Source organism: Platalea leucorodia (genome assembly GCF_965183815.1).
Source record: "Platalea leucorodia genome assembly, chromosome: 4".
In the NCBI taxonomy this organism is placed as follows: Eukaryota; Metazoa; Chordata; class Aves; order Pelecaniformes; family Threskiornithidae; genus Platalea; species Platalea leucorodia.
In genome coordinates, this window is record NC_138826.1 from 76,389,406 (window position 1) to 76,406,658 (window position 17,253).

Genomic DNA, 17,253 nt, shown 5'->3' on the forward strand with positions numbered 1-17,253 from the left:
AATACGTAGTTTTGTAGTAAAGCTCTGCTCTATCTCATGTTCTTTTCTTTGGTTCAAGGAGAATTTCTTGGACTGATCATGCCACTAAAAATATTCCACCCTCATGCTCTAACATCTTTAGTAGTTATACTAACATCACAAGAAAAGAGGAATATTGTTTGATCATAGGGAGCAGTGCACAGGGGAGCTCTGCAGTGTCAAACTAATACTAGCTTTCAATTAAAAAAAAAAAAACCAACACCAGGAATGGGAGACCAAGTAGAGTTTTTTTCAGAAGGCATTTGGCAAGAGTGGGATATGTGCTGACTGGGAATAGATAAGGACAACTTCACAGTAGAACTTCAGATTACAAAAAGCATTGAATAAAATACTCAAGTCATTCTCTAGAGAGAAAATTAGCATTACAGAAAAAAAAATTCTTTAAAGCATCCCCCAATTCTTCCTTACTGATACTGTAACAGTTAATATTATAACTGAAATACCACAACAAACTGTCTAGGAATCAAATCCAGTAGTTGTTAGCAAAGTTTAACTCCTATTGGTTGATCAGAGGTTAGAGACTAGTATCGTGGTAAATCTAAATTCTGCAAATTAAATACATTATTTCTGTCTGTACGTGGCATACAAACTGCCCAACATTAGCTCCTCTTCAGAAAGCAGATACTCCTTTATGTCTTAGTATTACAAAATACATTAACAGAGGACTCTAATCAAGCTATGAAGATCATTTAGCTTTACTGAAACCTACCTTGTGCCATTTTAAGAAGTTTCACAGCTACTCGATGTTGGGCCTGAATGAGCTCCACATGTAAATCCATTACAAAACCATTACCTGTTCCTGTCTTATCATTACCACATCCCAAAACAGAATTCAAATTCTGATCATTTGAGTCCACCTAATAAATAGGAAGTGGCAATTAAGCAAGCACAAACTTTTATTACTTAGCTTACTGCATTTATCTTGACATTGATACCATTATTTCAGTAAATTGACAAACACTGACATTTGCCATATCTGTGTAATATGCAGTCATTCAAGAAAGCAGGGAAGGAAGGAGAATGACTAGACAGAGAAAGCATGGCTAACGGACAAAGAAAAGTGGACAAAACCTGAGAATCAATAGGAAACTGGATTAATAATATATATGAAACTGCAGAAAAAAATGTTTTATTGTGTTACCACTCCACAAAACAAAGATCATATTGGTGTAGAATGATAGTATTTAGAAAGTCTGAACTCACCTCAGCAGCAAAAATTAATGTTAATAATAAACAGCTGCAAGCAATAAATATGAAAAGGATTTCTACTTTTATTTTATAGGAGAAACCTACAAATTATGATTATTTCCAAAAGAAAATGGCAAAGAAAACCTAAAAGAGTTTATAGTTTATTACTGAAAGAGAAAAATGCTCTTTCTACTGCACAGAGATTTATTTTTTCTATTTTTTTCTTACATGGATTGGGAAGATGAGGTACATTTGATAATAAAGATTTCTAAGTATGAAGAAAATATGAGTCATCAAAATCCAATACATTATTTATAGATTTTGTTTCAGTGTAGATTTTTGTAGACTTTACCTTTGTACAGCAGTTGTCAAATATCGACTTTCCATCTGGTAGAAGGGTCATTAAGTGAGATGTGTTCATTACATTAATTGCTTTTTCAAGACTTTCATATGCAACTTGTAATTGTTCTGTAGGACTTTTCTGAAATGAAAACACATAGAAACACGTTTTATTAGATAACAGCATTAAGAGCTATAATAATATGGACTATCAAAAGTAAAGTGCTATTATTTTTAGCTGTTGCAGTTTAAACTCTCAAATAATGTTTACATAGGCACTGCTCCCCATGCTTTCATATACTAATATCAATGTTTTAAATTTCAAGTCATTTTAATTAATTTAGGACTGATTTTCCTTCAGCTCGCAAAAAACAATTTACTAACTCAAAGGGTTAGCTTACAGGAGAATGAAACTGAATTTAGAGAATTAAGTTGACAAACACAGTATTTTTCACAAGCAATTTTTCAATGTTCCATTAGATGCTGTTAAGAAAACACTGATTTTTCAAAAATGAACATTTTTAAATAGACTATCACTGAATTAAAGCTTCTCCATGTGTGCAAGCATTAAGACATATCATTGACAAAATTTCTGAATCCTCAGACTAATGTATGTCTTTTCTTCTTAATGTGCTTTAGTAAGTAATTTTGAACTATTTGGTTGGACACTTCTGCAAAGTGCTGAGCACTGAACGCACTGAACAAAGCAAGGACACTCAGGATGTTCCATCTATTCCACATCACCCTCACAAAAACAAACAAAGAAAAGCACAACCCAAAATATTTCCCTAAATGAAGCAAGGGCTAAAGTTTGTATCTTTGTATCTTTAAAAAATGAGCCATTAAATGATTTAAAGCTGGTACTATATGTTGGCATAAAAAAGAGTGTACAGTGGAAATCAGTATGATCATGCTGTGAAAGAAGTTTCAACTAAAACTTCTTCCATATCACAGATTACTGTAAAAGACTACAGGAAAAGTTTCAGATTTTATTTCATTTGAAAAAAAATCTTTGCTTTTTCCCTCTGCACTAGCATGATTGTGTGAAACATTTCAACTTTATAAAACTAAATAAAAAAATGTATGAAAAGCTTCAAGCAGAAATAAGTGTTCTTATGCTATTCAAAAACTTTATATCTTTATATTAATTAAAACAAATTAGACATTACCATCAGTATTTCAGGAATATCATAGGTTTCATCTTGCGAGAGAGAGGCACTTCTTTTTCCTTTTTTATAGGAAGAAAATCAGAAAGTGAAAATGAAATATAGTCAGAAAATTTTAGTAGCATTTGATTAGCTCTACTACTAACTTAAGAGTCTGGCAATAATTCAGTTCTTCAGTACTTGACTATGAAAGGTAATTATATTGTTTCTTGAAAAGCTTCTCAGGGTTTAAACACAATAGCTACATATGTACAATTATACTAATTGAGTATATGATTATCCAATTTAATATTCCTTGAAGGGCTGTTATCACCCTTATAATGTTCATTTGGATTGTTTAAATTATTTTCATTTATCAAGAATGCACCCAGAATTGTGTTTTCCTTTCCAAAACAAGAGGAAGCAGCTTCTTTGCTCTTGTTTACAGCCCTCTAAACCTGTCAAAAATTTATTTCTTCACCGAAATAAATTCATTTTTTGCCCTTTCAGAGAGACAACCTGCTAGTCACTCCTGTACTCCTTGTGCCACTTTTGCCTATTTATTTCTGCTTGTTCACTGTCTCTTTCTCATAAATAAGAAAATCTATATTCACTCAGCATTCATTCAGTAAAAAGACTCTTCTCAGCATACACATGTGCTTGACTGGCTATTTATCAGCTTGTTTTGAGCAATGGCTCCTATTTATTCAGGGTTTTTTTTCCTCCAAATAGACATATTTAAGCTGAATGAAAAAGAATAGCAGTGATGCTACAATGGGAATTCATCCAATCTCCATCAGTATGGTCTGATTTTCATAGGATTCACAGAAAACAATACCTACTCTACCTTATAATGAAATAGCAGTGTTCCAAGATTTTCTTACTTTCATAAAAAGCAAAAGGTATTGTCATTCTCTTCTGTTCCTAGATAGGCTCTAAAAGGGTCCTTAAAATCTATTCGCTAGCTACTGCAAAAAAATTACGAGAAATATGATTCATATTCCAAGATCCTACATCCACAACAAGAGAGAACTTTTAAAAGTATGCCTAAATATTCATATTTTACACTGTTAGTCAGGTTTTGTAAGGAAATTTGTTTAATGTGATTGGATTATATCCCAATAATGTCAACCAAGTTAAGTTCAATTTCAAAGACAATTGAATTCCTGTACAAAAATCAAGATTTGTGTAGACAAGACAACCAATTTAATGGCCCAATAAAAGCAAAAGCTTCAGTATGACCTCAATATTTTCCTCTTCTGTTTGGCCTGCCACTAGTCAACCAGCACTTGAATGCTCCAAATGAACCACAGCACACACTGCCTTCTGCCTAGCCAATATTCAGAGAACGTATGAGTGATCCGAGGCTACTCTGAAGGGGCTAAGAGACATGTAGAAGACCTTTGGGAACGGCGAATCATAAGAGATGTGATTCAAAAATGTATACTTCAGCAAAACTGGAAATGAAAGGAAATAGGGCATAAATCCTTTGAAAAGCAGGCTTCATTAGCTCTGATTATGGATGAAATTGTATGTACAAAAAATTATTGCTCGACTCTCAATAATCTCTTTACAACAATTTTTGAATATGTATATTTGCAAAAGTTTTCAACTCCAAAGAGTTCCAATCTTTAAAGCCGTTCTTGAAAGACAACTACATTTTTGTTGAAAGCTTTACCTGCTTTTTTCTTAGATTTACTTGCAGAATCAGCTACATTTTCCAGTATTGCAGTTAGACGTAAGGTTACCTCTGCAAACATTACAACATTAGTGTCTGCTATGCTGCTTTTTGGAATTATTTCATTTATCATCCAGAGTACATGAACCCACTAAAAATGGGGGAAGGGGAAAGAAAAAGAATCAGAACAGAGTTAAAATACATTTTAGGAAGCTATTTGTGTATTACAGAGACAGATAGGATTTTGCACTCAAAATTGTTTAAAAAGATTCATAAACCTGGACACAACTCCTTTCTTTATTTGAATACCACTAGACTAAGATGCTGAATTTGTTCTGCTCTGAAGCCCCTATATTTCAGACAACAGACTTTTTTATTTTAGAATATTGTCATTTTTTATTATTTTAGAAAGGTTTATGAATGTTCTATGGGCACATCTTTTATACTTTGTCACAGTGTGGTAAGCCTTACAGAAGATTTGATCATTTGCCTGTCATTTATCCCCATATCTTCCCACTTAAACTGTATAAAAGAGACCTGACTGCACCTGTTGTACACACAGAGGAAACTGTACATTACCTTCTGGTGAATCTCTCAACAATTTTATTATAGGGGTCAAGGCCACAAAATTAACTTCTCCAGAAACTGTTTGGTCAGCATCAACCGGCAGCCCAGAGAAACTAGTGTAAATTATCCTTCACAAGACTGTATTTCACCAAGAGCCTCTCAGGCTCAGGAAAAGTTCAAGGTAAGGCTGTGGGTCTGTCCAGTGGGCCAAATCCTGTTGACCCTCATGTTCCTTCTCTTAAGCTGTAAGGTTTTTCCTTCTTTCTTCAATTGATCTAAGGAACTTTCTTGAACTATATTGATATTTTCCACCACAACACGCCAAATGCTGCTTCTTACATCATGCCCGAATGCTTTCACTATTTTAGCTTCTATCATGGCCCACTGTCAGAGAATGGGTTACTTTACTGGGCAAAGGCTAAGAAGTATTTTGATACTACCATATGGAAGCACAGTCTGTTTATATAAAATGCACATTTTCAGTGGAGAAGATATATCTGCATTTTACCATAACAAAATGTACTTAGACTGGAGATCAGTATTTTATCTTGGCTTTACTATACCAGACTGCACTCATATTGAGAGAAATACATTATAATAAAGAGTACTTGGTAAGCTTTGTATTTGTGGATATATTTTAAGCAGTCACTTCCACTCTTTTGGATTCGCTGAAGTCCTGTTTTACACTTCTGCCACAAAAACATTATTACATCAACAAGTATTTCTTTGTCAGGCTGGATATTCTGGAAAGAAAAAGAACAACATAATTGTAGAAACAAGCATATATATACAGTATAAAAACACTCTCAAAATTTTTCAAAGTAAATAAATAATCATATTTGATTTTCTTATAAGGGATGACAACATTTTGAAAGATTAAGTAATATTTTTTAAAAAGGAATTTCTGGTAGACCACCCAAGCTTTTCTCCTCCCAACAATACAAGTGGTTTTAGCGTTTGGGGGTTTTGTATTACCTTTTTTGTTGTCAAGCTCTTAAAAGTCACACAGACAAGGAAAGCAGTGAGATGAAAAGTACACGGGAGAGACAAGCAAATTAACTATCTGTGAAATGTTGTAATAGTCAATACATTCTGGGGAAACTCAGTAATGTAATTTAACAGTTATATTAACTTTGGGATATTTGTTACAGTATTTAAATATTTGCAGAAGATCTAAATTAGTAGGTTTCATTTTGCATTGACAGAGTACTTCCACAGGTTGTTGGTGCATCTCAGATGAGGGAGCAGTGAAGAACAACTTAAACTACTAGAAAAAAGGTTGGAGTGGAATACCTAACTGAAAGAAATGTTAAAACACATCTACATCTTATGAAGAGAATAATTAACAAATGCAAAACTCTATTCCTAATTAACACATTTTAAAAGGCAAACAAATCTGTCTACACTGTGTTAAACACATTCTGAACAGTGATTAAGGATCAGTACATATCTTTATCACCATTTATACCAGAGTTGGACTAGTATGTCAGGTGCAATGAAACTCAAACTTGCTATATCCACACTATCTGCACATTTGTATGTGTGTGAGCATAAGATTTCAGGGATATTGATATTGAGAAGTGAGGGGAGAAAAAGACTGAAAAAGAAGTAAATCAAGATGACTTGTTTGGTGGCAGCAAGCTGTTAGATTGGCTCAGCTATATCATGTAACTTCACCATCAGTGAATTCACTGTTAATCAAGGGAGAATTTGTCTTTCTTCCCCGGACAGATTAGGTACCAAGGGATTTGTGGGAAACTGTATAAGAATCAGAAGAGTTTAAAACCAGGTAACGAGCCTCCATAATACAGTGGTCATGTAAAAAAATGACAAATCATGCCATCTAAAGGTATAACTACCTCACAAGCAGGATAATTTGACTAAAAATATTACACTAAAGCTAAAAAATGTGTATGCCCCAGTCATACTCAAACTGGGGCAATACTAAAATTACATCTAAAATTAATTTTGCAGTTAAGACATATGCCATGTTAGCAGAACACATTTTTTCTCAGTAAAATTTTTCATTAATCTTTTGGATCACAAACTATTTTAGTGTAAATGCTAGTGGAGCCATTGCACTGTAATTTTTTTCCCCTCACAGTAGCACATTAAGGGACATCTCAATTTGAGCAAGTAAGCTAAAAGTGGTTACTCTGGGAATAAACCATCAGATACATAATGGGATTATTCTGTCATGCAGACTTCAGCACAAAATTCCCACTCTCTTCGGTTTTGTTGTTGCTGTTCCTTGCTTGTTTGTTTGCAGTGAGAATTTACCTTAAATTGCAGGCATACCACTGCTATAAAGGCATTATCATTCCTTAGGGTCACTGCACCCATTCCTATAAATATTGCAGAAATGTTTTCTACAGCTGAACATATTTGCCCACCTAAATCTAATATCAGAAACTTGATCTCTGCTTGATTAGCTGAAACATGCAATTAGCTCTATAGTATTCCACATGGATTTAATATCTATTAAACATTTTTAAAGTAGCCTGAGTACATAGCACCAATAAAATAAAATAAAAAAATTGAAACAAATGTTATTTTTTTAAATCACAAACTGATCACATCTTATGGGTATATTATTTCATTTTTGTAGTTTGTTAATCATGCAACTGATTCCTTTGGTCTTAAATTACATGCATTCATTGCAGATTATGTGATTCATTCAGAATAATGTCTCTAATTTTATTATACCTGCTTAGATGTGGAGACACAGGAAAATACTGTTGTTGCCAAAATCATAAGATCATGAGAAGGCTCTCCGTGCTTTAAGGAACCCCCTATATTCAATGTTTTTAAAAAAGGAAGAAAAGGAAAGGCAAGGCATTATTTCTAGTTACAAACCTATGTTTGAAAACATCTGAGTGAATTGACTTACCAATTTATGCCAGCAGGTAATATACTCTAAAAAATAGTAAATACAAAGGGGACAGATATTCCCAAGTTTATTCACTTTCTGTGAAAAGTGAGCATTGGTATTTTGGGGAATGGAAAGTTTTCAAGATATTTGCAGGTTTTTGGAATGTTATACAATTAAATTACAGCTGCTTTAACAAGTTTTTCTTGCTTCGATACCAAGAAATTTTACATAAATGGAGTATAAGGACAAAAGAAAGTCAAATGTGTCTGTTTAACTAACTTTTTTCCTGAAAACGTGTCTGAAAACATCCATTCATTTTACATCTTTGCATGTAACATGATGTATGTTAAACATACATGCTATTTCACACTCAAGGGAAATGGTATAAAGTCATGTTTTGGCAAATGAAAACTGGACAAAATTCAGTTGGTTGCAATTTCTCGATTGCTAGTTTTTGTCATAGAATACTGCAAGCACCATATTAAATAGTTTTTAAATAATAAACAGAATTTCTTTCTGCAAAAATATTTGAAATGCCAACACAGCTATAACTGAACAACACTCACTTCTGAATGCTTGCTTCTTTTCAGAACCATCAGGCATCCTAGCTTCTTTGGTATTATTTTCACTAATAGAAAAACCATGTTTAAATTTTCTTGGAAATAGTAAAGGTCGCATCAGTGTAAGAAGTTTGAGTTCCATTTCAGCTTTCTTCCATGTTGGGTCATCTTGAGCCTAATTGACAGAAAAAACAATAGAAATTTGTCTTTAAAATATGTACTTTGCATACTCTTCCTTACCCTCAAAGGAAAAGACTACATAAAGAATCTCTAAATAGCACCCGGATTACCTGAAGAAAATTAACAACAAATTCAATAGCAGAATCAAACACGTCCCATTCTTCATAGCTGAAAGCTAATTTTATAAATTTCACAGCAGCATCTCCAGACACCTCCTTTTCTCCTGCAGTGATGACAAAAATATTTTATCTTGTTTTAATACATATATTCAGAAGTTTAATTTAAGCAATAATTTGGGTATTGATAAATACAAAGATAAAACTCCACATGTGCTTTTGAATAGTCAGCATAATCTTGAAGGATTTTTCAATAGCTCTACAAGATACAATAACTTTATTGTTTTGCTCTAATATCTATGCTTATATACTACTTTAATGATGCATCTGCAATGTCCTGTTACATTCCAAAGAGGCTGTACTATTATTGATATTAACATACCTGTGTAGAGGATATCAAGGACCTAATCCTTTCTGTTGCAGAAAGAGCTTAAATCTGGCTACCACCCCATAATGACCCTTCTTCCCAGAAATTTAGTAAAAATAATGCATAGAAACAGGAACAATTTCTTGCAAGACAGGTGAGGATTTCTCATTACTGCATCAGAAAATGTGCATGTACACATAGGGAGTCTATTTTTGCACTCTTCAAGTTTATCCAAACCATAGTAAGGCAGAAAAGGGATTCCCTGGTCCTTGGGACTCTAAGCAAGTGTCTTAGCTAATACATACAGCAGTGTTCTGCAGTCCTAAGAATATGCTACAGTCATTGTTATGTCACTTGGGCACGTCAGCACTTGGCTAAAAGATGTTAGCAATATTAACTTAGTAACAGACAGCTGTTATTTTCCAAAGCAGCACAATGATTTGTCCAAGGAGCTCAACAAGCTTATGACAGTCCTTCTATTACTGCATGCCACTTCTCTTCCATAAGGATGTACCAGGACATCATCGCAGAATTTGGCCTTTGAATGATTGTTTAGGGACATTAACATATCTAGATGAACTGCTATGCTAAATAGTATGTGATTACAATGTACTTATTTTACTACATCCTATTTAAATAATGCTTGTGTTAAGAAAATCATAATGATATCTGTACATAATCCCTTTTGAATGCCTTAACATTATATGTATAAACAAGCATATCTCACACAAAGAGGACAGCATTTTGCAGTCCCTTTATGCATAGAACTGCTACTAATATGAAAATGAATTCTGCTCACCAAGCATTTGCATCACTGGGTACAGAAGCCTTTGAAAATTCAAAGTTAGTTTACCTGTTAGTATCAACTGCAGAAGGGTTGATGATGCATTAATTATACCAAAATGATTGGTGCAATGACTTCCTTGAATACCAGTACTGCTCGCTCCACCTTTAACATAGACAATTCGTTATATCAGTTTATATTGTATTTGACTTGTTAGATTCCAATCAGCCAGTAATCATATCAAGAAAATATGATTCTGAAGTATATTTAGTCTTTATATATTCTTTTATTAATAAAATATCTCTATAACTATGGCTATATTCAGTCCAGAGCCCAGCAAAAAACAGTTTAGAAGGAATCATCAAGTCCAGTGTTTTTCTCAAGCTTTTAAATCTAACTTTGACTGATTTTTTTGAAAAAAATACATGAAACACCAGGGTATCTTGACCTTGCCTGGCTTCCAAACCCCCACCCAGCTGTTCTCTAACTGCCCCTCCTCAACAGGACAGGGGGAGAAAATAAAATGGAAAAGCTCATGGGTTGAGATAAAGACAGTTTAATAAGAAAACCCAAAGCTGTGTGTGCAAGTAAAGCAAAAAAAAAAAGGAATTTATTCACTATTTCTCATAGACGGGCAAATATCCAGCCACTTCCTGGAAAGCAGGGCCTCAGGATGTGTAGCAGTTGCTTGGGAACGCATAACCACTAATGTGCTCCCATCCTTTCCCTTAGCCTCGGGTTTTATTGCTGAGCATGACGTCATGTGGTAAGGAATAGCCGTTTGGTGAGTTCGGGTCAGCTGTCCCAGCTGTGTCCCCCCTCAATCTCTTGCCCACCTCCAGCCTACTGGCCTTTGCGGGGAGGAGGGTTGGAGAGACAGCCTCGATGCTGTGCAAGCACTGCTCAGCAATAGCCAAAGCACTGGTGCGTTATCAACAAACACTGTTTTAGCCACAAATGCAAGGCACAGCACCATATGGGCTGCTATGAAGAAAGTGAACTCCATCCTATTAAGAAAAGATATGCGTGAAGTACTGTATATTTTTACTGATAAAACAGACAACAGAGATTGGCCCAGATTTTTATCCTAAATTTTAAGAAGATAAGAAAGATTGCCTGCTTTTACAGGTGCTATTGTTATAAATGAAATAACAAAGAAAAAAACTAATAAAATGGAGGTCTGGGCTCCTCACCAACACTCTTTGCTGCTTTATGCTGTTACCTGAGAGGATTTCCAGGCCTGCAAAAAAAAGCTCTGAAATGACATCACGAATTTCGATTTCATCAGGAACAGGTGGAGCAGGGCGCAACACATGCCTGCTACTATCAGACAGAGCTTCCAGGATGGCAAGGAATTGAGCTGCAGCACCATCAAACATTTCTGTCAGCAGTCGTTCGGTAGTAGTGCGAGGCCATGACAACTAAGTAAGAAGAGGTAATGTAAGCCTTGTAACTCTAAACTGAGTTACAATAAAGCAAGGTTTCTTTCAAAACGGTTCTCCAGCAGAAAGTACATGTTTAAAACAGAAAATAATCTACTGTAAAATATATTGTTGTTATGTATTTTATGCCTCAAAGGCATAGCAAAGCCTCATGCTAAGTGGGTACAGTACTTAAGAAATGCCATAATTTCATAGCAACCACATGCACTGCTACATGGTATTTTACTTAGAAAAAAATACCATAGAAATTATGAGTGAGATTACTAAGGCCATGTAGTTTAAAGCCACCCAGATCTCTCCTTATAATAATACAGACTTGACTGTAAGGAGCTAAATTCTACACACTTTGCAGAAAATCAGAGAAAGATTAGGATGCTCAGCTCTGCAGTGAAAGCAAAACACTATTATATTCTCTCACTTGCACATTTCAAACAATATAACATAAAAATACAAGGCAGAACACGCACAAATATATTTGCACTATTGACAGCTAAGAAATCAGAGATCTATATAAGAAAATATTTTTAAATTTTATTTCAATGTTCTGTTATATGGTTACCAAACCAGTACCAGACATAAAGTAAATCAGAGATTCAGTACTTTAAAATGTTGCTCATAGTCCATTAACATTTCAGTCCTATTTACTTGGCTTTTTCCCAAATAAAAACACTTTAGATTGGTTTCTAGGCACATTTAACTAGACAAAAATTTGGGAATTTCCTTTTCGCTTTGCTGGATCCACATCCTTTATTTTAGCTTCCAAATTAATACTCACAGACAAGCTCAAATGTGTACCTCATGAAAAAAACCCTGATCTGTTCAATATCTGACAGCATTCAGAGTAGTAAAGCTAACGGGTTATTTTTGTTTTCAAATAACTTATATAATGCGTGAGCCTCATCAATACTAAAACTATCTGTCTTTTTCAAAGAAAGAGGAACTATTTCTGATGGGAGTATAGTAAAAGTAAAAACAAAAGATAGATAGTTAATATTGGATATTGATGGAGCAGCTAATCCTGGAAACCCTTTCCAGGCACTTGAAGGACAACACAATGATCCAGAGTGGTCAGCACAGATTCACAAAGGGGAAGTCATCCTTAACCAACTTGATAAACTTCTGTGTTGAAATTACTTGCCTGGTAGATGAGGGGAGAGCAGTGGATATTGTGTACCTAAACTTCAGTAAGGCCTTTGACACCGTCTTCCATAACCCTCAGCAAGTTTGCAGGCGACAGAAAACTGGGAGGAGTGGCTGATATGCCAGAGGGTCATGCTGCCATCCAGAGGGACCTTGACAGATTGATAGGAACCTCATAACATTCAACAAGAAGTGCAAAGTCCTGCACCTGGAGAGGAAAAAGCCCACGCACCAGTACCCAGCTGGAAAGCAGCTTGGCAGAAAAGGACTTGGGGGTCCTGGTGGACACCACGTTGAACATGAGCCAGCGATGTGCCCTTGCAGCAAAGAAGGCTGACAGTATCCTGGGCTGCATTAGGCAAAGTATTGCTAGCAGGTCAAGGGAGGGGATCCTTCCCCTCTACTGATGAGGCCACACCTGGAGTACTGTGTCCAGTTCTGGGCTCCCCAGTGAGAGACATGGATATACTGGAGAGAGTCCAACAAAGGGCCTCAAAGATGTTTAAGGAACTGGTGCATCCCCCTGTGAGGAAAGGCTGAGAGAGCTGGGACTGCTCAGCCTGGAGAAAAGAAGGCTCAGCAAGGATCTCATCAATGTATGTAAATACCTGAAGGGAGGGTGCAAAGAAGACAGAGCCAGGCTCTTTTCAGTGGTGCCCATTGACAGAACCAGAGGCAATGGGCACAAACTGAAACACTTGAGGTTCCCTCTAAACATCACGAAACACTTTCTCACTTTTAAGGTGACCAAGTACTGCCACAGGTTGCCCAAAGAGGTTGCAGAGTCTCCATCCTTGGAGATAGTCAAAAGCCGACTGGACATGGTTCTGGGCAACCAGCTCTACATGGCCCTGCTTGAGCAGAGGAGTTGGACCAGATGACCTCCAGAGGTCCCTTCCAACCTAAACCATTTCATGATTCTGTGATGCACATTCTCCTACCAAAAGAATTCCAAAATAAATTTTCAATATTTTTTTAATAAATCCTCATAATGACGTTCGCAGACTAAAAAAATTTCAAAACAAACTATAATTTTTGTTTTATATTTTGTGCAATTGTAGTCAATATATCTTTTTTCCGCACACCGTGGATTTGTTTTTATGACCCCAATCTAGGAATCAGATCTATGCAAGCAGAAAGCAATATACATCACATATATTCCAGGAGAGGCTAAGCACAAATTGCAAGTTTTCTTTAAATACCTTCATTAAAATGCAGAGCAGAATGGCCATGTAATTTACTACTACTACTATTTTTGCCTAAGCATTGTCTTGTCATGTTTAGAAAACAAACGTTGCACAGGTGCAGAAGAACCAGTGAAAGCTAACTTAAACTAAATAGATTAGACTAGCTTGTTTCCATTTTTCAAGGTGATTTAAGTACAAAAACAAATTCCACTGCATACGTACTAGAAGAGAAGGAAGAGCTTTAATTCTTTGCTAGTCCAAGCATAATGTGCTCTGTAACATGCTGGACTGAGCTCTAAATATAACCGTTCTACCTGTTATACTACATTGTACGTGTTCTATAATTAAAGAAGGAAATTGTTTTGCAAGTCAAAACATTAGGCAAAAATGAATGTCCCATATTTTCACATTTACTTGACACTTAATAAACCTACAAAATATTCTGAAATAATTATTAAAACAGTGCTTTCAGATTTTACATCATTCAGCAAATCTTGTAAAACTACAAAAGGCATGCAGAAACAAACATGAAAATTCAATACTAATCCTTCTTGAATAAGGTAACAAGAACTGTTGTAGCATATTTTAGAAGCAAAAGACTTTTGGTGGGGGAGTTATAAGCAGTGTAATTTCTAACAATTTGTTGTTAACTTCAGGCATTCAGTTTTGCCAGAAAGTCAAACTGACACAGCAGAACAGACACTGCAGAACAAAATGAATTACTGAAGATTTTTCAAGCTTCTGGAGATGAGATATATGAGATTCCCACTATGTGACAGACAGGTTCCTAGCAACATGATGGGTGTCTGATGAGCAAACACCCTATTTGAAAGCATGATGAGTTCCTAATATCCTAATTGTTCAGCATGACTTTTAGGTGATCATCATTCAGAAGTACTTAAGTCTTCCAGAATCAACTGACCTTGAGAAAGTTGATCAGTACCTTTATATGTGCAAACCACACATACTTGAACATGTTGAGGTTTGTGCCCTATCTTGGATAATAGGAAATTTCCAGTAAGTGAGGTTTGGAACAGATCGATTGTGCTCTCCACACAGCTGTTTAATATTAATTACAATTCAAGTTAATGATTTGAAACTGAAGTATCAGATAATCTTTTAAAAAGCTTTGATGAATAACTTATGTAACAGAAGCATTCAATACAATCAGATCACATCTGTAACATATCGGTATAACTTCATTATAATTTTACTATTAACCATAAGCAGTATCAAATGAGCAATCTCAGTTGCTTCTGATAAGTCTTTCTGATATAGCCAATTTTCTTTAAAAAAACAACATAATATAGACTAATGGCAAAGAAATAAATAAAAATATCAGTATTAAACAATTATTTAAGACAGAAAATACATCATTCTTATTTCAAATTATTTGGCTTTTACTCTACCTAGTGCAGTACATGTTTCGACATATAGCTTATCCCAAAGTATTTTATGAATAAATTAGATAACTATGAACAAAAAAATCCAGATTTAACCTATTTGTTCAGCTCTGATTGTTTGAATCTGTTCTAGCATCAGATAAACTGTGGCAAAGATGTCACTTTGTAGTATCTCTTTCCTTTTGTCTTTCACAAAATGCAAAGAGATTCCTCAATTTTGTCATTATATTACAAGGTACATATGTAATGGATCTATATCTACACCATAAGAATTAAAGGACGATGGAATTTCAGTCCAAGGGGACCTTAAGAAACTTGAGGAAGTAGTTCTACTGGGAGAAGTGCCAAGCTCTGCATCTGGGGAGGAATGCATCTGTACAGACTGGAAACCAACTTTCAGACTAGCAGCACTGCCAAAAAAGACCTGGTTTTTAAACTTGAGCCGGCAGTGTCCTCTCGTCACAAAGGCGTCAAACTGCAGACTGGGTTACACTAGAAGTGTAAACAGCACATTGACAAGTTATTTTCTCCCCTTACTTGGAACTCATGAGGCTCCACCTAGAGTATTCTGTCCAGTTTTGGGCTTCTCTGTGTAAGAAGGATGCTAAGAAACAGGACAGGGTCTCGTGGTGGTCCACCAAGATGATTAGGGGCATAAAATGTAAAAGAATAGGCTGAGGAAGCCTTAGTTATTCTGGCAAAGAGGAGGTTAATGGGTGACCTAATAGCTGCCCACAACTATTTGAAGAAGACTTCTAAAAGTCAAGAAGCCAAACTCTTCTGAGTAGAAACGGATAGTATAACAAGGAGTAATGACAACAGTTTCAACTTTGGGGGACTGGACTAGATTACTTCAATTCAGATGACTCTGAAAGCACCAGGGATGACTTGCAGATTGGACATTAGGAAAAGTATGTTAATTAGGAGGGTAGTGCAGTACTGGAAGAGGTTATCTAGATTGACTAGGGAATCTCCTTCACTGAAGGTTTTGAAGACAAAGCCGCAGCTGATTTGATCTATCGTTGGCAAAAGTCATGCTTCAAGTCAGAGGCTGGACTTCCAGAAGTCCCATGCAACCAACACCTTTACTCCCACAATACTGCAATAACACTAATTCTTCATAATACAGTATTTGCAAAAGAAAATAATTTACTCCATAAAACCAAACTATCTATATTTGTATCACCATCAGCTAACAACATTCCACAGAATAATGCTTTTTATCACAAAAGGGTATCACAGTGCAATGGTATCTCAATCTTTTGCTTCCATGCAAAGCATCCCAATGAGCAGGCAATATTACTCAGTAAAAGACTCTGGTTTTGGGAGCTTGCTGATTAGTACTTTCAGTTGCTCCTCTCTGACAGCTTCCCATGGAATACTGCAGGAATTAAATTTATTTAAATCACAATTGCAAACAGTAGGAAAGCAGAACAACCATCTGTCCATCACAAAGGGAATAACGACCCAGATAGAAGCATCCTCTGGCACAGTGAAATCAAAATGAGAACTTTCTACTCTGTCTGTGCAGTCCTGCATCTAGGAAAGGTCTTGAATTCAAAAGACCTATCAACCTATGACCAAAAATGGATGATACAGTGTAAGTAAGATGCATAATCATTACGAACCCACATAGTAGCATATTGACATAAACTTAACTACTAAAGTTTGATATATTAAAGTCTGCATACTGACCAAAAAAGGAACAATGCACTCGCACAAAGAAGCATTTTCTTTGATTACTTATAATTCTTACCCAATGGATCACTCATTTTTGACACTGGCTGTAAAGAACACAAGGGAAGAGTGAAATTTGAGGAAATTCATTACTTCCTTAAAAGTCTACTTTGTATCCTGGATGCCTTTCTCTAATCCATGCTAACTTGCAGAAAAGTAAGTGGCCTTCAAAAAACAATCTCTCAAGATTTAAGAGAGTTCTCCAATGTAAGTATAAAAAATTTAAAAACGTGGTAGCTTTTTTCCAAAGTACCCCTTTATCTTCACAGTGATTTAACACAGCAGGGCAAACTCAGGACTCCATACACTTGGTATGAATTTGAACAAAATTCCTCTTATATTTATTGCTAACATAATTGCTAAAGGAAAAAAATGCTACAAAAATCAGTATTTTCTAAAGTAGTAATTACTACATCTTCCTTCCTTTCAAGTTTGTTCTGAGTTTTAATAATAAATTATGTTAACTATGAAACTGAAAGAGTAATACTTTCTCCTGGTGAATAGTACCA

The 17,253-nt window shown here is 35.5% G+C and overlaps 1 protein-coding gene across 1 annotated transcript in view; it reads right to left on the reverse strand.

Annotated features, from left to right (window-relative positions):
* The window catches only part of CFAP54 (cilia and flagella associated protein 54), a gene marked incomplete at both ends in the record, with an annotated part of 119,345 nt that overhangs the window by 83,680 nt on the left and 18,412 nt on the right, over positions 1-17,253 (reverse strand). The window contains 10 exons of the mRNA XM_082311068.1: positions 749-896; positions 1,580-1,708; positions 2,736-2,794; positions 4,390-4,540; positions 5,565-5,699; positions 7,663-7,748; positions 8,395-8,563; positions 8,679-8,791; positions 9,905-10,000; positions 11,058-11,256. Of these exons, the coding sequence (XP_082167194.1) occupies positions 749-896; positions 1,580-1,708; positions 2,736-2,794; positions 4,390-4,540; positions 5,565-5,699; positions 7,663-7,748; positions 8,395-8,563; positions 8,679-8,791; positions 9,905-10,000; positions 11,058-11,256 (1,285 nt within the window). The remainder of the gene's footprint in view (positions 1-748; positions 897-1,579; positions 1,709-2,735; positions 2,795-4,389; positions 4,541-5,564; positions 5,700-7,662; positions 7,749-8,394; positions 8,564-8,678; positions 8,792-9,904; positions 10,001-11,057; positions 11,257-17,253) is intronic.